We start from the raw sequence: 25,819 nt of genomic DNA, 5'->3' as shown, positions 1-25,819 counted from the left end.
ATTTAAACGCTGCGGTCTGTAAACACTGTTTTTGCTTTTTGTGGATTAAAGATAGAATTTAATATAAGTTTCCTACATATATTATGTTGAAATTGATGATATTCATTGGATCCTTGTTCTGTATCAAGTCCTGTGTTTATTTGATTTGAATTATTTTGTTTTGTTTTATAGCTTTGAATATCGCTAAAAACTATTGTCCCTCCCGACGCAGCCGCGTTTGGTGAAACACAGGTCCGTGTCGGGGGACCCCTGGTGTTTGAAAAATTGTGCCTCTTTAAGCAGTGGAGTATGCCGTGATAATGAATTAAAGATTCTTCTTCATGAAATTTGAAGTATGGGACTGATTTCATATTTCTGCATTTCCCTTGATGCTTGGATAATATAATTAGAGTGCAGTGCCTGCTCCTCTACTATGTTTAAATTGCTAACATCTCAAAATAATTTTTTTTTTACCTTTGTTGTCTGAACTTTGTATTTTTCTAATTAGTTGGTCCTGGTCTCTCTTTCCTATTTTTCCCTTGTCGCTCATTTCCTAATTTCTTTCAGTGTCTCTCTTCTACTACTGCCTTCTTCCCTTCCACACAATAGACACACACACATGCTTTCTCTCACAAACCCCTCACACACTCAAGCTCTCACTCTCATATGTTCTCTCCCCACACACACAAGCTCTCACTTTCTTACCCCTACCCAGGCTCTCATTCTTATGCACACACAGACGCAGATTCCCTTTCCCACCCATACACCCAAGCTCCCATTCTCACCCACACACAAACCCAGGCTCCCTTCCCCACACATTCACACATTCAAGCACCCATTCTCACTCACACATACACACATTCAAGCACCCATTCTCACCCAACATTCAAGCTCCCATTCTCACCCATACACAAACCCAGACTCCTATTCTCACCCACACACATACCCAGGCTCCCATTCTTATCCACACATACACATTCAAGCCTGCGCACAGCTTCCCCCCCCCCCTCCCAAAGCAGGAAGATCAGTTGGCCTACTCTGCTGCTGGCCTCCTGCTATCTTTGGGCTGCATAGCCCACTGTTATTGTTTGGGATAGTTGTGGGTGGATCCTTGGCCCGGTGGCAGATGACCACGACCCCGGGGGAAGATCCAGAGAGGGACCACCGGTCAGGCTCAGAGTTTGGAGACAGACACACACTAGTTCTTTTATTAAACAGTATATTGAACCACCAGAGGTGGCAGTAGTGAGCTGGAAGCATCCAGCTGGGCTGTAGTCCCTCAGATACTGGAACAGCGATCCCAGGATGGCAGAGCTGTAGAGAAACTAAGTATATGAGTAGGCAGGGTATGCAGCGTTCAGAAAGAACCTTGATGGTAACACTCACACAATAGTCTCTTGAAGCAGCCCAGAGCTGGAATGGATTAGGCCCTCAAAGAGCGAGTACCTGGTTCCAGGGAAAGCTCTGAGAGAAGGATGGTAACTCACTGATGTTGTAGGCAGCGATGACTTCTGGCAAAGTGGTATTCAGAAGCAGGTCCGAGAACATGGACCCTCGAGGAGCGAGTACCGGTTCCAGACTGCAACCTGAAAGGCAAAAGAGAAACGAGGCCCTCGAGGAGTGGGTAGCCCTGGTATATCCGAGGAGGCAGAGTAGCCAGGAGCGTAAGAAACTTTCCTTGCTAACTCGATTAGTTAGCGAATAAAGAATCTTAAATATCTGGTGCGGATGACATCATCTCAGGGGGACGCCCCTGAGGTTCGTGCCACTGCTGGTACTTGAGTCGGGCCACGCCGCACGTGCGCCCTTAGGCTTCTGGGAAACATGGCAGAGTGCAGCTCTTGCCGGTCCGGGCTGGAGGAGGCGGCAAGATGACGCCGTGGCCAAACATCCAACAAGCAAAGAGGGAGTCGCCACAGAGGTAGTGGTGGCTGGGTGGAGACGTCGGGCAGACGGTCAACAGTACCCCCCTTCAAAGGGCATTTCCTCTTCGGTACCAGGCTTGGGTTTTGAAGGATGCGATGTGAACTGATGAAGCATCTCTTTGTCCAGGATATTGGTCTGAGGCTCCCAAGATTTTCTTCGGGGCCAAAACCTTCCCATTTCAGAAGGTATTCAAAAGTATTGCCTCTTTTACGAACATCCAGAATCTCTTCGACTTTGAATTCTAAGTCTCTTCTGCATTGATGACAGGTGGGTCTTGAGATTTGGAAGAGAATTCGCTGAGAATGAGCGGTTTCAGAAGTGAAACGTGGAAAGCATTATGAATATCAGCAGCAGTGGATTGAGCTGCTGGGGACGTCACCGAGCTTCAGTGGAAGTGGCGGTGCTGGGAACGTCCAAAACCCACCTCAAATGGTGACTCAGTAGTGGATCTTTCAATTTGATGAGGGGACTCCTCCATCTTCCACTAGACGTCTGAGAATGAAGTTGCCTCCTGCCCCTGAGTCCACTAGGGCAGGAGTCTGAACTGTGACCGGTCCGTAGGTCAAGGAGACTGGGAGAGAGCGGAGGAGAGGGCACAGTATGGCCTAAGAACAGTCCTCCTGCAGGACTTAGGCCTATCCGTTTTCTGGACGAATGGAGCATGTAGAGACATCATGGCCGGGCTGACCACAGTATGCAAAGGCTGCTTCTTCCAAGTCTTCTTTCTTTGGAAGTCAAACATCCATGACCAAGTTGCATCGTTCATCTTTATCAGCAGCAAGATTCTGGAACCATCCGAGGTGCAGATGCAGCACTAGCCTGTTTCAACCCAGGTAACACCTTAGGCCGGAGTTCCTTCACCTTGTCCCAGAGCTGGTGATCAATCCGAGTGGCCAAGGCTACTAATCGTCCAGCGAGTCAGGTGTTTCACAGCAGCCAGCTCGTCCTTTAAATGGGTATCCAGGCCTCTACAAAAGAAGTCTTGAGACATTTGGGGTCCCAGCGGAGTTCCGCTGCAAGAGTTTGAACTCTATGGCAAATTCAGCCAAAGATCTGTTGCCTTGCTTCAATTCAACCAAAGCAGAACCGGCTACAGAAGTTCGAGCAGGGTCTTCGAAAACGGATTTAAACAAGTCCATAAATCCTTCTATGTCCTGCAAAATGGGGTCCTTGCTTTCCCACAAGGTAGATGCCCAAGACAAGGCCCTACCATCCAGGTATGAAAGGATGTAGGTAGTCTTGGAGAGAGCCGTAGGAAACAATGATGGCTGTAAGGCAAAATGCATGCAGCACTGGTTTAAAAGCCCCGGGTCTTCTGGATTTCTCCGGAAAAGCGGATTGGAGCCGCCAGTGGTACAGCAGTCTTTAAAGTTACCTCCTGTAACTGACCTTCATGGTTGGAAGCTGTGCCTTGAACCTTGTGTGTGTAGCTGATGAAACGCTGAAGTAAGTTTCTCCAAGGCGTCTTGCTGCTCCACAATGCGCTGGGCCAGGCCCGGTATGGCCTGCAAGGCATTGAGTTGTGCCGGATCCATGGAGTTAGCAATCTGTTATTGTTTGGGATAGTTGTGGGTGGATCCTTGGGCTGGTGGCAGATGACCACGCCCCGGGGGAAGATCCCGAGAGGGACCACCGGTCAGGCTCAGAGTTTGGAGACACACACACTAGTTCTTTTATTAAACAGTATATTGAACCACCAGATGTGGCAGTAGTGAGCTGGAAGCGCCCGGCTGGGCTGTAGTCCCTCAGATACTGGAACAGCGATCCCAGGATGGCAGAGCTGTAGAGAAACTAAGTATAGTGAGTAGGCCAGGGTATGCAGAGTTCAGGAATAAAACCTTGATGGTAACACTCACACAATAGTCTCTTGAAGCAGCCCAGGAGCTGGAATGGATTAGGCCCTCGAGGAGAGTACCTGGTTCCAGGGAAAGCTCTGAGAGAAGGATGGTAACTCACTGTGTAGGCAGCGATGACTTCCTGGCAGAAGTGGTATTCAGAAGCAGGTCCGAAAATGTGGGCTCGAGGAGCGAGTACCAGTTCCAGACTGCGACCTGAAAGGCAAAAGAGAAACGAGGCCCCCGAGGAGCGGATACCCCTGGTAAGTCTGAGGAGGCAGAGTAGCTAGGAGCGCAAGAAACTTTCCTTGCTAACTCGATTAGTTAGCGAATACAGAGACCTTAAATATCCGGTGCGTATGACGTCATCTCAGGGGGACGCCCTGAGGTCGTGCCACTGCTGGTTCTTGAGTCAGGGCCACGCCGCACGTGCGCCCTTAGGCTTCTGGGAAACATGGCAGAGTGCAGCTTCTTGCCGGTCCGGGGACGCCGGAGGAGGGCGGCAAGATGACGCCGCGGCAGCCAAACATCCACCAAGCAAAGAGGGAGTCGCCACAGAGTAAGGTGGGCAGGGTGGAGAAGTCGGGCAGCGACGGTTGCAACACCCACCAATCTTCCTGCTTGGAGGGAGGGAGCAGAAGCCGCGGTCTTCCGCCCCCCCCCCCCCAAGCAGGAGATCGATGGGCCGTATGGCAGCAGGAGAAGCCGTGGGCCATCTGCAGAACCTATACAGCCACCGACCCGCAGCCTCTCCTGCTGCCACCAGCCGCCGCTTCCCCATTGTGGTACTCTGTTACTGTGCAAATGCACGGAATGGCACACCTGGTCGCGCAGGGCCTGGGTCCTCCTCTTTGCCATCGTGGGATGGATCCCGTGATGGCCTTGCAGTTCCGGTGCTTCTCTTCCAGTTCCAGTTGGGTGGGCCTGGGTCCAAATTGGGTGGGCAACTGCCCATCTAGGCCCACCCGTGGCTATGCCACTGGTTAAGGGTAGTAACTGCTATTCCGAGCAGGTTACTCCCATGCCTCATGTTAAGGATAGCAATATTTACAATAAAAACCAAGCAACTGTCTAATCCATAACAATTTATTGCTAGCAACATTTTTATGTGGTGAACAAGCTTCCTAATAATTCCTAGAATGCTGCTGAATGTGTTTTGCTTTCGGTCTTTAACCTAATGTCAATGTATCAAGACCCCAGACAGTAAAAGTCGGGGCCCAGCGTTGACTGTCATCAAAATTCAATACCCTTTTTAACTCCCACCATCAAAGCATAGAGTGATATTACAGTTGTGTCAAAAGCATTAGAAGAGGACCGGAAGACTCATCTGCATACTGCTCCCAGCATCCCCCGGGAGAGGAGTCCAGAGGTCACCGCAAGCGATCCAGGGATTGACTTCCACAGTCCCAGCTTCCAGAGGCCCCGCACCCTTTGCAGTAGAGGAGGACCGGAAGGCTCATCTGCATACTGCTCCTAGCATCCCCCAGGAGAGGACTCCAGAGTTCACAGAGAGTGATCCAGGTTTCGAACTCAACAGCCCCAGCTTCTAGAAGCCCCGCACCCTTTGCATTAGAAGAAGACCAAAAGTGCATGCCTAACAGTGTGCGAATCTCAAACCTCTCAATCCATTGAGAGATGATTAGTTTAATGGTGGTTGAAGTGGATTGGTAAGAATAGTTTTGGGAAATCTTAGGACTTAAAGTTTGGAGAGAGGTGAAATAGTGGGATATAGTTTTTAGAGTTTGTGTGTGTCTGAGATAATAAACAAGCCAAAGGGAGTTAATTCGTCTGTCTTTCCCTCCCTTCCACCCCTAGCTCATCCCTTGATTTAAAAGTGAGAGACACTTTCCAGGTGATGTGTTGTCCTCTCGCACTGAGGATGAGTCTCCCAGAGCCCACTGTTCCAATTATTCCTAGGTTCTGAATCCTGTGAGAGTGAGGGAAATTGGACGCTTCCTTGTAACATGTCCTGTTCTATCAGAGCCCACTGTAAACCATTTTTTTGCTGGGTTTCTGGATCCTCTGTGGGAGTTGGGAGAGAGATTCTCGATGGTGCAAAGAAGGGAAGGTAAATTGAATCCTGGATAATTCCTCTCTCAGATGAATTGACTCCTTTTTCATTGCAGATAGCTGAATACAAAATGGTCACTCCTTGAATCTCCAAATGATAGGTCTTGGGACATAAGCACCACAATTGTTGCACTGAATGAAATACTTTTTTAAAATAATTACTAATGAATCCCTTAAAATCCTATAATTAAGCTATGGTAAAATGTATGCTCTAGAAAAAGATTTTTAATAGGTATTTGAAATAAAGAAGTAAAGATATGAAAAACAAGCCAGTAACAATTAATAGGCAGAATCTGAAAGCAAAAGTTTACAAACAATATGATAGTTTAAGTTTCTATTATCTGAGCTGAAAGGACCCACTAGGTAATAGGAAATTATGATAATTTTGCCTCTCCTCTTCTGCCTGTGGAGAGGTTTTTTTGTACGTTTGGAATGATAATCTCTTTTTGTTCTTACCATTTCTACTTCCTCCTTAGAGATCTATATTGATCTGTTTCACTTTTTTCCTTTGCTGACCTGCCTTACACAGAGATTTGATGCCTTCTCTTTTGTTCCCTTTTATTGTTGAGCAAAGGTTTTTCCCTGCCATTCAGCTCTTGGAGGCCCAATAAGTCTTGCTCAATACTATTACTTATTCTTTTGAATTTAGGCCTCCTGAAGTCCAGGACCTGTTGCAACCGCAGCCTTCAGCTGATGTTGAGAGCATGGAGGCGTGGTTGCTAGCTCATGGGAGAGCGTGAGCCCCTGAACCACGGCATGACTCAGGGAGGAGCCCTAGGGCACACTGTGGGAGGTGAGAGCATGCAAGTACGGGCAAAGCAAGAACAAAGCAGGACTGAAACCAAGGCAAGGAACTTCAGAGCAGAAGAAGGCAGGATCAGCCCTCCGCTGAACCTACATGCACCAGTGTGACCCAGCAATGCAATGCTGGTCACAAGAGTAGCCCTCTGGCCACTCGGTAGCCCTTTTGGACCCACCACTTGGGAAAGATAAGTGCGTGAGGCCAGACGGAGGCTGAGGGTAGGAACAATACAAGACAGGAACTCAGGAACTAGGAAGACTCAGACGAAGACTCAGGTTACTCGGAAGACTCAGCTGAAGACTTGGATACTCAGGAGACTCGACGAAAACTTGGATACACAGGAGACTCAGACAAGGATTCAGGTTACTCAGAAGACTCGGACAAGGATTCGGGTTACTCAGATTGTCTCAGGCAAGGATTCAGGATTCAGATGAAAATACTGGGTGAAAACTTTGCAGCGTGCCCTACACAGCCGACTGGTCGCGGACCACGCTGAACACAAAGCAGACTCCAGGCTAGCAAGTGGAACTTGAGACTGGAACATGATGGAAATTCAGTAGAGGCCTGCACGGGCGCACCCTACACAGCCACCTGTGGCTGGTCATGGACCATGCTAAAGCAGAGCAGGTTCTGGCAGAGTCTTAGGCATGGACGGAAGCAGACACAAGGGACTCCAAAGTCCGGGACAGGATTCAAGACTCAGGATTCAAGACTCGGGATTCTCAGAAGCAAGGCATTAAAAACAGAAGTCTCTTGGAGGCTTGCGCGCCAGACGAGAAGGCCTTGTACCACAAGTGCCCTACACAGCCCCCCATGGGCTGGTCACAGACCACGACGGTGGCATGCCAGGAAAGGTGGACGCAAGGAATCTGGGAACTGGTTGCAGAGGCGAAGACGAAGACATCAGGACCAGGACATCAGGAACACAGAACATATGGAACATCAGGACTTTCAGGAACATCAGGACATGGAACAGATGACGAAGGAGCTCCGATGGAGAACAAGATCAGGAACATCAGGATGAGGAGCCCAAGAACACAGAACGAAGAGCCATTTATAAGTGAAGACCATGGAGGACCTTGATCCGGCGGGAAGAACATGGGACCCGGATACGAAGACCCTGAGGAACAGGAACTGAGCCCTTTTATAGAGCTGAAGCAGGAAGTTGAAGAAAGACTGGCTTCCGGTGGGGCCGGGGCTTTTCCCACTGCTGGCCCTTTAAATACAAAGAATAGGTGCGTGCCAGCACCTAGAGGAGGGCCCAGGGAGTGGAGCAGGACCACGGACAGTGGCGTCCCTGCCACATGGATGGAGGAGCAGGGCCCTGATGGTGGCACTAGGCCGCGAAGACAGGTGGACCTGGAGGCAGCTTCCTGTCGCAAAGAGGAGCCCTGACTGCGGCGCTCAGGCCGCACAGATGGAAGAAGCAGTGGAGGCGGCACTCCTCGACGCATAAAGATGGGTCCCGACAGCGGCTAGGCTGTGAAGAGGGAATCCTGGCGGTGGCTTCCCTGCCGCAGACGTGGAGTCAGCAGGAGCGGCTTCCCAGCTGCGAAGAGGAGGTCCCAGCAGTGGCTCAGGGCTGCAAGGAGCAGTGTTTCGGTGGTGGCTTTCTGCCGCTTAGGAGGTCTGGCAGCGGCACTCAAGCCGCAAAGAGGAGGACCGACAGCGGCACTAGGGCCGCAAGGAAGGTGTCTGCGGCATCCGGCCGCGCAGGCAAGGCCCCGGGGAGAGGTCCAGCAGCAGCGGTGAGTAGTGGAGAGGCCTGCTCGTGGGATGGGCTCGATTAAATGCTTTTTAAAATCAGGTCCTAAATGTGTAAATATGACAAAAGGTAACACTGAATCAAATCAAACTGGTATCAGAACAGTAATAATGCATGTAAACTTTATCTCATTGTCTCTTGCCTGCGATGGGCTTCAGGCAATTTCAGAGACGCTAATGCAAATCATTTAGCAGAGTGATTTTTTTATGTTTGTGGTGCTCATAAAAATATATCACTTGGTATATCTCGTGAAACAAATCATCAAGGCACTTTCAAAAATGTTTGACTTAGCTTGAGAATCAGATCATCTAGATGCTTTTAAATCAAAAGCTTTCCATTTATTCAGGTGCCCACTATTTCATTTTCCATATGTAGACAAGAATGCAGTACCCCGGGCAATACTTTTCAGCTACAGCTCGAGCTGATGAGGCTAGGGAGGAAGTCACAAACCTAAACCAAGGACACCAAAAGCTACCAGACACACCACATTGCCCTAAGACTTTTCCTGTATCTTTAACTTTCTTCCCATCACCTAATAAGAATTAGTCTGTTTCAGTAACTGCTGAAGAATGGATATAAAAGGCTAAAAGCAAGTGTGATGACATCCAGGAGCCCACAAGAAAGAAGAAATGATTTATCAAGGGGATCTGATGCCTTGGCTACGAGGGGGGAAGGAGTTATTCTTAGGGTTCAAGGGCAGGTTGAATCAAGCAAGCCACCCCAAGTGATAATCTGTGTAATCAAATAGTCACAAAGAAAACAATTAACTACAAAAGATAGGTGGAAACGTCTTAGAATTGCATTAAATAAATAGGTGCCATTGTCTACTAGTGCCATTATCTGCTGCGGTGGAAAAAAATGACTTGCAGATCAACCAGGGCACTGTACTACTGTAATTAGCATCTTGAAATCCCTTGTATACTAATACTATTTATCATTTCTAAAGCAGTGCTAGGCATAACACAGTGCTGTACTGATACACATGAGATGTCCCTGCTCAGAACAGATATACATAACAAACCAGAGTCTACGGGATGTGCATTTATTGTAGAGAAGCATTTACGATTTAAAAGCAGCCTTAAAAAGGTAGGGGGGGTTTAGACTGGATTTGAATATGGCCAGAGAGAGTGCGTGAGGCACCATCACAGAAAGTCTGTTCCAGGCATACAGCACGGCAAGGCAGAAAGCACAGTGTCAGGAATTGACAGCAGAGGAGAAGGGCACAGATAAGAGCGACTTGCTTGATAAACAGAATTCCCGAGTAAAAGTGTAGGGCAAGAGAAGAAAAAATAGGTAATGAGGAGCTGCAGATTGAATGCATTTGTAGGCAAGTAAGAGAAGCTTAAACTGTATATGGATTTGGAAGCAGAATAGGGAGTCAGTGTACTGACTTGAGAACAGGGGTTATAGCCTTGCATACTCTAACGTTTCAAACACAAATAATATTTTTTATTTATATTCCATCTTTTGTCACACTTCAAAGTGGATTGCATTCGGGTATTTCACACTTAGACACCTGAGGAGCTACTAATAAGCACTATATCTGCCTGCCTTGCAGTAGCTATAGTAATTTATAAAAGGTTAATGCAATTGAAATCTATGGACCTGAATATCATGGGTAGGATGTTTTTAAGCATACAAAGCCTGTAGAAGGACAGCCTTCCCAGAAGGGTCAACCCTCTGAGGGAGAGGCATATTATTCCCGATATTATTCGTAGAATGGCCAAGTCTGCATCTTCAAGTTTTCAAGCAAAAATCAGAAAATCTTCATGATTCTATTGGTATACTACCTGCTGAGTTCTTAAAGTAAAAAATATATATTTTTGCTAGTACTGCTGTGCTTCTAAAGTAGCACTCAGCAGCTGATCCTCTGACTTGTCTTTGAAGAGAAACTTAGAGGGAGAGTGCAATAGAGATGGCATTTTTTTTTGGAATCGTTAATTCTTGGACTGGGTCTCCATTATTTTGTTTCCTCGGTCCAATTTTAATAAATAAAAATAAACTGGGCTGCTGCCACATTCCCTTTTTCCTCTTACATGCTGCAAATGTAGCATTTGCATTAAGTAGGAGGTACCACTGCCATAAAGCAACAGCACTAGCTCTTCTCCTTCTCCTACGCTTGTTTCCCACTCATCTTCAAAATCTTAATTTTCCTGTTCTATGGCTCTAATGTGCCTTCCTTTGGCCTTATTCCTAAGTCTCCTTTCCTTTATGGCCCCAATATATTTTGACCTTATATGTTTTCATGCTTATTTGCAAGAAAATGTGGTAGCCAATGCTTTGGCCACATCTAGTATTGGAAAAATTCTTTGAGCCCTCCCTTCAGCAGTTCAGACTGTGCTCCTTTCGTACATCTATAAGAGTGTGAGGCTATCCTTGAGTTCTGATAGGCAGCCCTCCCCTTTACTTAGATTCATTGCAATGAGCGGGGCTAAGCGGCTGGAACTAGTTCAACCCTTTAAAAATGGTCTCCTTGGCAAATGAATTGAAAAGTAAGATTAAAAAAAAGGGGGGGAGGGGGGAGTGAGGGAATCGTCATGGCTTTGTTTTAACCTTGAATTTAATGATCTAAGTAATACCTTAAAAAGATCACCCTCTTTCCCATGACCCTAAATCCGTCTTTCTTTAATTCCCCGCCTCCATCCCCTTTATTTCTCATTCCAGTAGTACCTAGCATTGGTTTTTCCTAATAAATACTAAATCCTACTTTCTTCCTAACTTTGTTTTGATAAATTACTTTTGACAATAATTTTGGGCATCCCCCATTGAGTCCAGGGCTCCCCCACTCAGCTGGTGCTATATTTTTCTATTCTTTCCAGTGCACAGTGCACTTTGGTTGGGTTTGGGCCCAGAGGCTCTGCCCCTTTGATGGCATCAGATGCACTAACCGGGCGGCTTTGAAGAAAGCCATGTTTGTAGAGATGTTGTAACCTTTTCAGTGAGGGGGAGGACCGTGCTTTCCTATGCAGGTCCCCCATCCCAACTGATGCTATTTTTTTTCTACTCTTTCCAGTGTACACTTTAGTGGGGCCTAGGCCAGGATACCCTGTCCCTTTGATGAGCATAGATGCACCGGCCCTATGGTTTTGAAGAGAGCCGCACAATGGTGGGGTGCTGTCAAGGGTGAAGGGGTGCACAAAGGGACTTGTCTTTTGTGCATGCCTTCATCTGGGCTTGAGGTGGTTGAAGGGAGAAAGTTATTGGAGGACTGTTTAAGGGGATAGGCCTGTGTTTGTATGAGTGAAGTGAGGGGGGTAACTGGATCAGACACAATAGGATTAAACTATGTATTGGCAGTTAGTGCAAGCAATATCTGCAGTTTGGAATAGGACTCAAAGTAAATATCTATGAGGGAGATGTTGTTTGCTCTCTATTCCAGTGACTCATGCTTTTGAGTTTAATAAGGGGAAGAGTAGTAGCGTTAGTCAATCCTTACATATGAAAGAGTTAAATGTTCGATCAGCTAGGAGCAAGACCCAGATTATTATTGATATTATTGACCCAGGAATGGATGTTCTTTGCTTAACTGATATCTGGATAGGAGATGAGGACTCAGTTACTTTAGCTATTCTGGATATGCTTTTCCCCAGAAGTCAAGGACACTGAAACAAGGAGGTGGGGTAGCTGTAATTTATCATCAATCTTTGCAGGAACAAGCATAGGTCCTTTTGTAAAATTCTTTAGCAGATTGTCTGCTGGTCAAGCCAGGGTAAATTTCTTACTGATTTATCATCCACCTTCACGGGACCAGCTTTTTAACGAGCTAAGAGAAATGATTTCTGATGTTAAGGAGGTTAATATTCAAAGCCATTTAGATGGATAACTCACAACTCACAAGTTATCCATCTAACTTATAAGTTATCAGTCTAACTCCATGTTATCCAAGCTATCCATTAATTCCAAGATAGTCATCTAACTCCAAGTTAGCCATTTAAATGTTTAGTTTTGAATATTGACCTCTGTATGACCTGATATATTGCTAATGGGAGACTTCAATGTTCATGTGGATCTGCCCAGAAAGGGGACTGAGAAGGGAATTTTTATCAGCAATGACAGATCTTGGACTATGTTACTAATAGATGTCCATTCACATAAGGTGGGCCATTGTATAGATAGGGTTTTTTCTTCAGAGAAGGGTTTTATTTATTTGTATGGAGTTGATGTCTCCTCTGCAATTAGTATAGTCAGAACATCCTCTGGTGCAATATTATTTAAAGGGAGAAGTTCAGTCGGTTTCATTACAGAAAGAGAAAGTGGTAGCTAGAGACTGGAAGGGTGTGAACTGCTCGGAATTAGCGTCTTGTCTAGAGATCTTTGCTGCTGGTTCATCGATTGAACCATTAGATAAGCAAGTACAGTAGTTGATTGGAATATGCAATTGCAGGAGGTGGCAAATTGGTTCACCTCTCTGAGGACTGTAGAAATAATAGGTATGGCATTTAGAGAGGTGATGGAGAAGAAACCAAACTAGTGACAGCTTTAAGTCTGCTGATTAAACAGTATAAAGATCTCATGAAGAAAACAAAAAGATTTGTTGCTGACCAATTGAATAAGACTAAGAACAAACCCCAAAAGTTTTTCCAGGTAAACACCTGACTGGATGCTAAGAAAATAACTTACAAAAGGGGGGTTTCTAACCTTATCAGTGAATCCTTGGCTCAATCTTTTGAATCTAAAATTTGGTTCTTACAAGAATCTTGGGATTAACTAGCAATCAAGTAGTTGAGCCAGGCTAGGGGTGCCATCCTTTTAATAGGAATGATCTGCAAATTTACCGGTCCTTAGAGATTCAATCCTGAATATGTTAGAAATATCAGAGGTGGGAATGGGAGGAAAAGAAGAAGGGATTTTTTCAGAATTTGCTAGGGTTTCTCAGGTTTATTTGTCAAAAATATTAGGATTGGTCAGCATACACTGTATTTGGCTTGACCCAATACCACCAAAGTTGTTAAATGAGAAAAAAGCTAGGTCTGTTACCATGTTTAGTTTTACCTTCAAGCAGGTAGAGTGTCAGAAGCGCTTAAAATGTTTAGACAATTTTAAAATATTAAAATATTTAAAATGTTAATGATCCAGTACACTATTGATTGGTGTCTACTTTGCCTTAACTGGTGAAAGTTATTGAGAATTATCTGGATGAGATTCAAGCCTATGATCCTCACCAGATATGTTTCTGGAAGGGACATGGAAGAGAATCAGCTCTTTTGAGTATGATTAGTGAGATCCGCGTTTGAGCTGATAAAGATTTAGATGCCCTCATCATTATGCTTGAACTTACTGCTGCATTGAAATCGTCGACTCAATCTGCTGCGGCTGTCAAAAAAGCAAACAGAATATTTGGAATTATTAGAAAGGGAATGGTGAATAAAACGGAAAATGTCATAATGCCTCTGTATCACTCCATGATGAGACCACACCTTGAATACTGTGTACAATTCTGGTCACCATATCTCAAAAAAGATATGGAGAAGGTACAGAGAAGGAAATGATAAAGGGGATGGAACAGCTCCCCTATGAGGAAAGACTAAAGAGGTTAGGGCTGTTCAACTTGGAGAAGAGACATCTGAGGGGGGATATGATAGAGGTGTTTAAAATCATGAGAGGTCTAGAACAGGTAAATGTGAATCAGTTATTTACTTTTTGGATAATATAGAAACATAGAACATAGAAATGACGGCAGAAGAAGACCAAACGGCCCATCCAGTCTGCCCAGCAAGCTTCACACATTTTTTCTCTCATACTTATCTGTTTCTCTTAGCTCTTGGTTCTATTTCCCTTCCACCCCCACCATTAATGTAGAGAGCAGTGATGGAGCTGCATCCAAGTGAAATATCTAGCTTGATTAGTTAGGGGTAGTAGGGGTAGTAACCGCCGCAATAAGCAAGCTACACGCATGCTTATTTGTTTTACCCAGACTATGTTATACAGCCCTTATTGGTTGTTTTTCTTCTCCCCTGCCGTTGAAGCAGGGAGCTATGCTGGATATGTGTGAAGTATCAGTTTTTTTTCTCCCCTGTCGTTGAAGCAGAGAGCTATGCTGGATATGCGTGAAGTATCAGTTTTCTTCTCTCCTGCCGTTGAAGCAGAGAGCTATGCTGGATATGCGTGAAGTATCAGTTTTTCTTCTCCCTGCCATAGAAGGACTAGGGGGCACTCTATGAAGTTAGCATGTAGCACATTTAAAACTATCAGAGAAAAATCTTTTTCACTCAATGCACATTAAACTCTGGAATTTGTCACCAGGGGATGTAGTTTATTAGTTACTGTAACTGGGTTTAAAGAAGGTTTGGATAAGTTCTTGGAGGAGAGGTCCATTACCTGCTATTAATCAAGTTGAATTAGAAAATAGCCACTGCTATTACTAGCATCAGTAGCATGGGATATATTTTGTTTTTGGGTACTTGCCAGGTACTTGTAGGCTGGATTGGCCACTGTTAGAAACAGGATGCTGGGCTCGATGGACCCTTGGTCTGACCCATTATGGCAATTTATCATGTTCTTAGTGAATCTTAGTATTCTCCTTGATCAATTGGCTTGCCTAGGGGTGGTTGCTGGTACAGTCTTAACATGGTTTTGTGTGATAGATCTTATCATGTATATTGCAACTCAGAATGTTCATCAGCCCACAAGGTTTGGTATTGTATGCCTGTATTATCACAATTGCTTTTTAATGATTACATGGCCCCATTAGCTGCTCTGATAGAAATGTTTTTATAGATTGTTATCTGTTCGCAGATGATTTGCAATTGATTATCTTTTTTGAAAAAAATCAAGAACAGATAATGAACAGAGCAAATGTTTGTTTGAATGTAGTTGTAGGCTGGTTGACAACCTCTAGGCTCAAATCAGCCCTTTAAAAATAGAGCATTGGTTGTCTAGAAGAGAAAAGTATTTGGGTCACCTACTGGTGTTAGAATAATTAGATTGTCCCTAAACAATGGGAATGTATCCTTGGTGTTTTATTAGATAAGACGTTAACTATGCACAATCAAATTTCTATGGTGGTGAAATCTGCTTTCTTCTATCTGTGCCTTATTCTCCAGTTGCTACCATTATTCTCTGAGTCTGTTAATGGCAACTTAAATCTATATCTTGCTGATAAGCCACATTGAACTATCTCTTCTTTTATATAACGGGGGGGGGGGGGGGCATCTGTGGCTAATCTGTAATGTTTACAGCTTATCCAAAATACAGTGGCCCATTTACTACCTGGTAAGAAATAATGGGATCATATAACATCAGTCTTGGAAGAATTGCACTGGCTGCTGTTCTAGTAAAGGCTGAAGTTTAGAATTTTTGACAATAGCATACAAATGTCTGCATAGACTGGAGACCTCAACATTTGCAGAATGCCTTAATTTGGCATAAACCCTTATCAGCTCTCAGATCATCTTCCCAATTGTTCCTTTGCTTCTGTTTAACTATATGGGTTGAACTAGTAGCATGAGCTGTGTGGAAGTGGGGTGTTTTAAGTTGGATGGGCAGGATTTGCAGGGGAGAAGATGGGGTGGAGGTGGGTTGTCATGTGTACTGGGTGCCAATAGAACAGAGACTACATACAAAACCCTATGTACAATACATAAACTAATACACGACGAAAAGGCAGACTGGCTGAACACAGCACTACAGGTAACATGTCCCACACAGAAACCTGAGATCCGCCAACAAGCACTCCTAACCATTCCTTCAGTTAGGACAGCGTGACTAACCCAAGTTAGGGAAAGGGCATTATCATCAGCAGGCCCAACACTGTGGAACACAATGCCCGCTAGAGGTCAGATTACAAAAAGACCTCAAAACCTTCAAAAAGAGTTTAAAAAACCTGGTTTTTGCCGCTGACTTTGCCTGTTGAGCTAGCAGAAGCAGCTCTAATTTACCTTTTACATATTTGCCGCTGGACTCTGATGGCCGGAGGGAGGAGTTACAGACGCCCATAAAACCGGCGTCTGTGCCATGAGACCCTGCCACTGACTTTGCCTGTTGGAGCTAGCAGAAGCAGCTCTAATTTACCTTTTACATATTTGCCGCTGGACTCTGACGCCGGAGGGAGGAGTTACAGATGCCCATAAAACCAGCGTCTGTACGGCGCGACATAGTCGTCGGCGAGCGGCTTTGCCTGGCTTAGCCTGGATTGCCAGGGATTGGCGGGGGAATATAACTCTTTGGATATCAGCGGCCAACGGAAGCCTGGAGGAATTGATCTTGATTGTGTCAGCAAGAAGTCAGCTTCTAAGGTATATTTTAATTTCTTGAAAATATCGTGGCTATATTTCCCTCTTGGTAAATGCCACACACCAAGAGGAAAGCGAAAACAAGAGAGATTTCCTCCACAACCAATAGTGAATGATAATCAGCCACGAATTCAGGACCTTTTGCAAGAGCCACGTTGATAACACCAGGAAGTGAAGTCGCAGGAGAGTTGGGCCCGGAGCAGGGTCAAACTCCCCAGACTTATGAAACATCTTTGAGCCCTGGTGCCCCAGAAACACCTGAGCCTCCAACAGGAAGGAGGAGGGGGAGAATTCAGTTTTGAGGATCCTAAGATAAATTTGGTTTCTCACCAGTTTGTGATCAGAGGGGAGTAGAGTGTGTTAATCTCCCCCCCGGTGAACTCAGTAGTTCTGAGTTCTGGAGAGCAAATTGGTGGAATAAACGCACAACAATTACAACCTGAGGTAGCTCCTAGGGAGAAAGGAATGGAAGGAAGTCAAGGGGAATCGATGATTGACATGCCTATATGATGCCTAAGAAGTTACTTTGGAGGAAATAGGGAATTATAGGGATGTGAATCATTTTTTGATGATTTAAAATATCGTCCGACATTTTTTAAATCGTCAAAAAATCGTTAAAGAGTGCAATACAATAGAAATTCCCCCGATTTATCGTGAAAAATCGTTAATTGGGTTTGTGTCCACTAATGGGAGTTATTTGGGGAGGGCGGGAAAACCGGCACACAAAACAACCCCTAACCCACCCCAACCCTTTAAAACTAATCCCTTACCTTCCCCCACCCCCCCCAAACCCCCCCCAAAAACGTTTTAAAATCACCTGGTGGTCCAGTGGAAGCCCCGGGACCGATCGCCAGCTCTCGGGCCGTCAGCTGCCACTAATAAAAATGGCGCCGATGGCCCGATAAAAAAAAACCCAACCCGACTCTTTAAAACTGACCCCTTAGCCTCCCCCACGCTCCCAACCCCCCCAAAAATGATTTAAAAATTACCTGGTGGTCCAGTGGGGGCGCCGGAGCGATCTCCCGCTCTCGGGCCATCGGCTGCCACTAATAAAAATGGCGCCGATGGCCCTTTGCCCTTACCATGTGACAGGGTATCCGTGCCATTGGCCAGCCCCTGTCACGTGGTAGGAGCACTGAATGGCCAGTGCCATCTTTAAAGATGGCACTGGCCATGCCCGCGCCATTTTTTAAATATTGCGCCGGCCATGCCCGTGCCATTTTTAAAGATGGCGCCAGCCATCCAGTGCTCCTACCATGTGACAGGGGCCGGCCAATGGCACAGATACCCTGTCACATGGTAAGGGCAAAGGGCCATCGGCGCCATTTTTATTCGCGCAGCCGACGGCCCAAGAGCGGGAGATTGCTCCCTGCGCCCCCACTGGACCACCAGGTAATTTTAAAATGTTTTTGGGGGGTTGGGAGAGTGGGGGAGGCTAAGGGGTCAGTTTAAAAAGGGTCAGGGTAGGTTTTTTTGTTTATCGGATTGGGCGCAGCCAATAAACAAAAAACCAATCAGGCTGGACGATAAAAATTAAAGATTTGAATTGGAAATGGAACTAAACCGATCCGATTCCGGTTCCGATTCACACCTCTAGGAATTATGATAATTTCCATGCAGAAATCGATAAATAATTTGGCTACAATGGTCCAGGATGTTCTGAATTATAATAAGATATTGCAGACAAAAGTTGAATAAATGGAAGGATCTGTTAATACTATGGGGGTGAGAATAGACAAGATTGAAAAAGTGCAAATAAATTTGATTAAATCTGAAAAGATTCAATCAGATAAATTAGAACAATTGGAAAATCAAATTAGAAAGTTTAATCTAAGAGTGTTAAATTTTCCTAAAACACATTTAATCTCGCCTAAAGAATTACCGGTATTCAAAAGTTATTTGATTAATGTTTTGAAATACACAGACATGGCTATACCTGTAATATCTAGAATCTACTATATCTCTCAGCCCCAGAGAATGGGAAACATACAAGAACAACAACAACAGTGAGAGTTAAAAGAAAATGATTTAAATTTATCAGATTTCTTGGAAAAATCTTCTGAAATGGAAATAAGGGCTCTATTAATTGTGCAATTTGCATTTATATCTGAGAGAGATACTGTCCTAAGACTTTATTTTAAATATCAAAACTCTAAATTTCATGGTCAATTTATCAGGATGTTTCTTGATATTGCCCGAGATACTCAGTTAAGGAGAAAGGAGTTTTTGTCTATGAGAGATAAGGTTGTACAAAGAGAGGCTAAATTTCTCTTAAGGTTTCCATTCTGTTGCATATTAATTTTTCAAAACTCTAGGTATGTGTTTAATCAACCTGATCAACTTTGTTCATACCTTGAGTCCTATTCCTAAATTCTTCATAGAATTAAATGGGGTAAAGAAGTAATAATGTGGCATGACACAAATTGTTATTAATTTGTTATAAGTAACTGCTCTAGTTTTTTCCTTTCCTCCAGTCTCTATAATTTTCCTATAATGGATTTCTAAGAGTTTCACAGTATGGAAAATAACTATATTGGATTTTTTGTTATTTCTTAATGTATTTGTATATGATGGATACATGCTGTGTAATGTCTTTTGAAAATGAAAAGTTAACAAAAATAAAATAATAAAAAAAAAAAAACCTGGCTTTTTAAACAAGCTTTTTACAAAGAGAAAGGAGAATAGAAAGTATGCAGGATCAGGCAGAAGATCACCAGCAGACAGCACTGTTCTCAACATGTGCATTGTAGTAACTTACTAGTTTATCTCACGGCTAAATTAATAGAATTAAACAGAGCACGAGAATTATACCTGTAAATAAGTAACTTACATGTATATATGGTCAAGATTTACTTCATTCAACAATTACAATTTTTTTACGACACGATGTAACCGTATCTCTTGGCACTTCTTAGAATTGTACTATACCGTACACATTTAACAATTTTAATTTATGTGCCTGTACGTAAACCGTTGTGATGGTATATAACTTAACGACGGTATCGAAAAGATTTTAAATAAAATAAAATAAATGTGTATGTTTAGAGTAATTGGAATTTATTATGCCTCATTTTGAGGTGAATGTAGAATTGCAGGATATAAATAATAATAAATAATTACGTAAATGTTTAGAAATGTTTTGTCTCCAACATACTTTTTCAAAATGGTGGCCCAGAGAAGATGGGGCTCGGCTCTCAGAAGCATTGGCATGCGCTGGGGACAGGTAACCATAATTTTTATTAACATGATTCAATATATTTTTTTTAATGCAAAGAAAAGTAGAATTTTGCACACAAATAAGAAACACGAAATTAGTGGCAGTCAAGTGAACATGCTGCTAGGGAGATGTCACCTTCAAAGGCAATTAGATATTTGATAGTGAACGAGGCTATGGTCTGTGTGCCTATGGAAAAGCTCTTAGCAATTGGGCCCTTAATTACAGAGATAGAAATGTCTTAGCCAAATGTCTTAGCCAAATGTCTCTCAATAGAAGGAGGCAATGTTTTCTTTAGAGCAGCAGAAATAATTACCATTTTATAGCTTCTTTTTCCCCCCCACTCCCCAAATAAATATATTAGATTTTACTGTAATATCAGCTGAAAAACGTTCCTCACCAGAATATTCAGATGCTGACAGCTGCTATTTACCTTGGAATTTAAGTACTCACAAATAACTTTGCGACATTGCCTTTGTCAATATCAGTCAGGTGCCTGGAAACTGGAAAAAGAGGTCATGCACCGTGCTTTCCAAGAGCCTACAGGGGTGTGCTGGGCATTTCCAGGTATCTGCTGTTTGCTGGAAACTCAGTGGGGCAATAATCAAAGCTTGCTACATGGGTAAATTTGTATCTACCTGAGTAAAAATGAGCCTTTTGATTATTCCCCTCCCTCCACCCTTGGGTGGACAAAAGTATGCACACTGCTCCCAGCACATGCACTTTTAGACATGGGAAAAGTGGGCAGGGGAGTCAAAGTTCGCAAGGAGATTGCATTTTTAAATCTTTGTGTGTACCTTTTGCACCTGCTTCAATGCACTGAGATTTAAAAATGCAATCTACTCCTGCACAAAGTGCAGGGTCTTTGCACCTGTTTTGCACGCCATTGAGATTGTTTTCCTTTGAGTATCAGTTTGCAGTTCTGCAGATATTTTGTACCTGGTGGCCTGCAAAGAGGCTCATTATTGCCCTCTCAGATTACAATTTATGAGTCCTGACTGCACTGGAGGCTCCAGTGATTTGCAAAATGCAGGTGCTCAAAATGCTAGCCACTCTCACAGCATGCTCAGGCCTTGGAGATAAATTACACTTTAGTAAAATGAAACATGCAATGTGTACTTTGTCCCAGCATGTAAATGCACAGTAAACTGTATCATTTGCATTGCTGACATGGGTTTATAAATAAGCTTATTTAATATTTCATGTAGCACCACTGAACAGGCAAAGCAGAAAATAACAGAACAAGCACTCTTTCAGAGACAGGAACTAAAACCATACTCTGTTTTCTTACCTCCCATTTCCCAGGATCTGGGGTCTCAATAATGTGCCTATATTTCCTGGTCCCTCTCATCTTCCTAATCCAGTGCTGACAGAGGAACCTGAACTGTCTGTAACCAGCCTGAATCTAGAAAAGTTGCCGCTGCTCCTTTAGCTACAGTGTTTATTCTGTGTATGCTGTGAGGTTCCTATGCTGAGCACTCTATCTCCCCATCACTCTGACCTCTGCCTCTGATGCACAGTGATGTTGGGCTTGTTTATTCCAATGTTATCAGATTCCCCTTGTAATGATTAATCCGCTCCATTAAACTTCAAACTTGCCTTGTTCCTAGTGAAACTAGTGCCGCTGGCCTGCCCTGGCAATGTTCAGTAAAAGGTTAAGCACTGGCACTCCCTCCCATCCCAGAGGAATATGCCAAGATCAGGACGAAGGCCTATGCCAGTCATGCAATCACGTACATCTGCCAGAGTTTCTAGCTGGGGCATCTTGAGGTTGTCATGTTCCCGCAGTGCCAGACATGTTAGAAAATGTACATTTATTTCTATAGAATAGGGAAATCCAGTGAGTAGGCCTTATGGGGAAGAAACAAGAGTGGGAGGAATACCTTTGCAAACAGAGTTCAGCATGTTTAGCAGGTCACATCCCAGGGGAATTAATTTCTTCTTTGCCTCCTACCTGCTGCTTCTCATCAGATCTAGGGACACAGGATGGCTTTGTCTCATCTCATCTGAGAAAGGCTGAACCAGTTCTGGATTCTTATTTCACCCATGGACTGGTAGACATGACTTTTGGAAAGAAAACAGAAATCCACCTTTATTTAGGGTGCAAGGGATATACAGTACTTTTTTCTCCCCAAGATAACGAATGGTTTTTCAAAGCTGGATCAGCAGTGTGTTCTGTTTTGGGTTATACCTTCCAACCAGCAGATGGAGACAGAGACTTTCAGGATGGCTGAAATTGCTCCTTATAAGCTCCTGTGCTGAACTCACCCTGCCAGTATTCTATGTAAAAAGCTAAGATAAACATTTTTAATACACTAAACTTTCCCTCAACCCCCAATTTAAAACCAGAGGGCTTCCATGGGAGAAACAAACAATAGAAACAAGAAATGGAACAGATAAAAACCTTATCAAGGAATGCAGTGCACCGACTAGAGTATACAAGCAGTTATTCTGAAAATGAATCAGGAGAAACTCCTAATTATCTTCACAAATGATTTGAAATCCTTTTGTTTGAATTTCACACCCATTTACTCTAAGGTGAATGAAACTCAAATGGAATTGTATTTTTTTTTGTGTCAAAACATTTTATTGAGTAAATACAATTTTCTATCTGATATACATGCCAAAGAATAAAAAAAAAAACAGAGCAAAGCAAAATGAAAATTACATTGCAAAATATATGGAAACAACATCACATCCACACATGTGAATATAAGTCAGTTAGAGTTATAAGATAAACAGCCATCCCACACTCTAAGTGCCCTATCATTAAAAAAAAAATCTCAATCCCCCTTTAAAAAAAAATCCCTTCCCCAGCCCCAACCCATGGAATTTCATTTTAAACTCCTTTGAGGGAAAGTGAAATGAGAAGTGTGCTGTACAGCTCCCTTCAGTAATACGACAAAACTAGATCTAGCCTTGCAAATCAACCATAAATAAGAATGATATCTGGCAAAGGCCGGTAGAAAGGAGTCCAGAGCTATCAGGTGTTTCATCAAAGGTGCTCGTCTGGCAGCTTCCCTAGGACATAAGACAAATAAAGCGGGAAATCTTCCAGCACTCAGCAACAGAAAGCAGCCTCCAGACATTTATGGAGGCCGTAACATGGCCACGTGAAACAACGAAGAGTGGGAGGTATTGAAAGCCAAAAGGAAGGAGCCTAGTAGTGGACTCGAGGCAGTTGTGGAGGGCAGAGAAAACTGCATTGAAGGGCAGGAGGGCGAAAGCAGCACAAAGCTGCCCTCTACCTCTTTGTCTGCAGAGGGCGCTGAAACTTGCAGGGGTTGACAGGCTAATAATATCAGTAACGGCATGCGTACAGAGGTCTATGGGAGAAACACTGGTGGTGCAGGGGTGGGAAATCTGGGGCGAGTTGGTAGATTTGCGGAAGCTTCAGCCTACGCCAACAGCACATCACTAAGACTGGTGGTAAGCCATTGTGATCAAACACGGGCAGAGAGAAGTAGCTACAAAATTGCTTGAGGGGAAACCACTCAAAGCAGTGGTTCCCCAGCCTTTTCAAGCTGGGGAACCACTCTCTTTGTTTGGTAGACCTGAATAAAGGGGTCACACAGTTCCCAGGGATATGTCACCTATGTCCCAGATTCCTTCCCTTTTCTGCCACAACTCACAATTCACAGCCACCTTGATGCCGGAGTACCACTGGTGGGGAGGAGATATATAATCTCCAGGGCCTTTGGTGTGGTAGGAAGTTTCAAAGCACTGACAGTCACTCTCAATTACTCTTCAAGCCTCAGTTCAATAAATACTCACAGAAGGAAGGATAATACTGGAGTTGAGGTCACCTCGAAAGAACACAGCCCACAGTCCGGTAGTGGGCTCAACAAAAATTGGTTTACTTCAACTAAAAAAAAAAACTGAATCCATGCCAAAATGAAGAAGATCATCAAAATAAAAAAGTAAAATAATTCCAAGGTCTGCAGTTTATTTGTCCATATAGAGAATCTCCTCCTCTGATCTGAGTTAATATCCAATAGGCCCTCCCCTTGAAGGGTGGGAAAATTCTCCTCTCTTATAATCATAAACCAAAGGGAAAAATAGCGAAAAGAGAAAACGTAGCAGAACTTCTTCAAAGCCAACAAGCTCTGTCCTCATTGTTAACTGAGCACAGGGGCAAACCACTGGAAAATCCAGCCCTTCCAGAAAGGGTGTACAGACCTCTCACTGTCAGGAAATCGGTCAAAATCCACAAAACTCTCAAATTCTCCAAAAACTCTCTCAGATTGCTTGGTGAGCCATGAGGCCTACCAGGAACTCCAGCTCAACTCCAAACTCCTCAGTCAAGATGGTCTCTGTTAGAGGGCTTCTCCTCCAAGTCGATCTTCAAGAGGTTGCTTTGAGCATGCTCAGCTAGTTTATAAAGGGCAAGACCCAACCCAAAAAAGGGGAAGGCCTAACCATGGGGAAGATGCCAAAGATGCAAAAACTTCCAAAGGAGTTGCAGCTAGAGAAAATTTAGTGGGGGGGTTTGCGAAGCTATCCTCACACCTACATTTTCAAAAATATTGTGTAGCCCCCAACCTCCACGGAACAGGCAGTGCAGCGATGGCTAGCACTCATTTGAACAAAAAAAGAGCTATGAAAGCACTGAAAGTCCCAGTAGTTTTTTACAATTTTGAAAACAAAGGAAAAGGGTGATGTGAGGGGAGGGGGGTGGGTGGACGGGTAGAGAAATACATGAACTAATCACAATGAACTAGCTCCCTCTTTATTAAAATGCAGAAGAGAGAAGCTGGTGAGATGAGGGCACCTGGCTTGCAGGCTGATGTGATAATCTGTGCATTAATAAAAAAAAGTGCACTGGATTTCAGCGCGCCATTTTAATGCATAGATTAAAAGGTTTTTTTAAACTCCCGATGCAGTAAGCTAATGCTATGCTAATGCATCAGGAGTTTTTTCCTTGGCACCCCTGAACAGGTTTGAGGGTGCATTGGTTGGGATACACTGACTCAAAGAACAAGAAGAACCACTGATCTGCCATTAGCAGCAGCCAGCAGGGCTGGGTTTATCTTCAAGGCTCCCTTAGGCATGGGAGCGAGAAGAAAGGAATCCCCCCCCCCTCCTCCCTTCTGAGGGTGCTGGAACCAGGAAGGCGCGGGGATGGGGCCAGAGAAGCGCTATGTGTTGGTCCCCTTCTCAAGATGCACTGCAATGAAAGAGAGCCATCTTCTCAATCCAGGTGCACCAACCCCCTTAATGGTGCAGGAGCAGGGATATTTAAATAACCCATAGGTATCAATGTAAAGGAACCGGGTCTCTTTCAATGGAAAAAGAGACTCTGGAATGAAAGGGTCATGAGATAAGAGTGAAAAAGGGTAGACTGAGGCATAATCTAAAGAAGTGTTTCTTTATAAAAGGGTGGTGGATGCATGGAACAACCTCCTACTGAAACTGGTGGAGACGAGGACAATATCTGAATTCAAGAAAACATGGAACAAGCATAAGGGATTGCAGACCTGAGCAGTTGTATGGATGAGCAGATTAGATAGGATGTATGGACTTTTTTTCTGCCATCATGTTTCTATGTTAGGAATATCTGCCACCACCCTAGGCTTGAGAGGGGCTCAGACTAATACATCCCTGCTTTTCCCACCTCTGTTAAATAATAGGAGGCTAATACCCCCTGCGTTGTGAGATCCTACAGTAACTCATAGCAATTTGAATTCCAACATTGGAGAACATTGCCTGTCATAAAATATGAGATCCTGAAGGGATGAGGAACTTGCTTTTGTCTGCTTAGTAAAATGTAAATTGATTAGATTATTTTTTTTAAAGTGCTCAGGATAAATTGTAGATTAATTTAAATGTCTGAACCCCAAGTGCTTTTATTCCAGAGCCAACCATTTTTTCCTGACCGAGCACAATGCAATACTCCTGTCCACTGCCTACTGGCTGAGTGGACCTGTCTTAGCCATGGATAAATCTGCTTTTAGAACACTGCCAATATTCTGAGCACATTCTCGTTTTCCCTTAGGA

General features: G+C 44.0%; 1 protein-coding gene across 1 annotated transcript in view; it reads right to left on the bottom strand.

The window, feature by feature from the left end:
* The window catches only part of GCKR (glucokinase regulator), a 142,080-nt gene extending 120,756 nt beyond the window's left edge, over positions 1-21,324 (bottom strand). Inside the window, exon 1 of the mRNA XM_029596365.1 lies at positions 21,114-21,324. Coding sequence (XP_029452225.1) covers positions 21,114-21,173 — 60 coding nt within the window. The 5' untranslated portion in view covers positions 21,174-21,324. The remainder of the gene's footprint in view (positions 1-21,113) is intronic.
* Between the last annotated feature and the right edge of the window lie 4,495 nt (positions 21,325-25,819).

Source organism: Rhinatrema bivittatum, chromosome 3 (assembly GCF_901001135.1).
Source record: "Rhinatrema bivittatum chromosome 3, aRhiBiv1.1, whole genome shotgun sequence".
Classification (NCBI taxonomy): Eukaryota; Metazoa; Chordata; class Amphibia; order Gymnophiona; family Rhinatrematidae; genus Rhinatrema; species Rhinatrema bivittatum.
The sequence above is the reverse complement of the archived record's forward strand: the minus strand, read 5'-3'. Positions and strand labels throughout refer to the sequence as shown.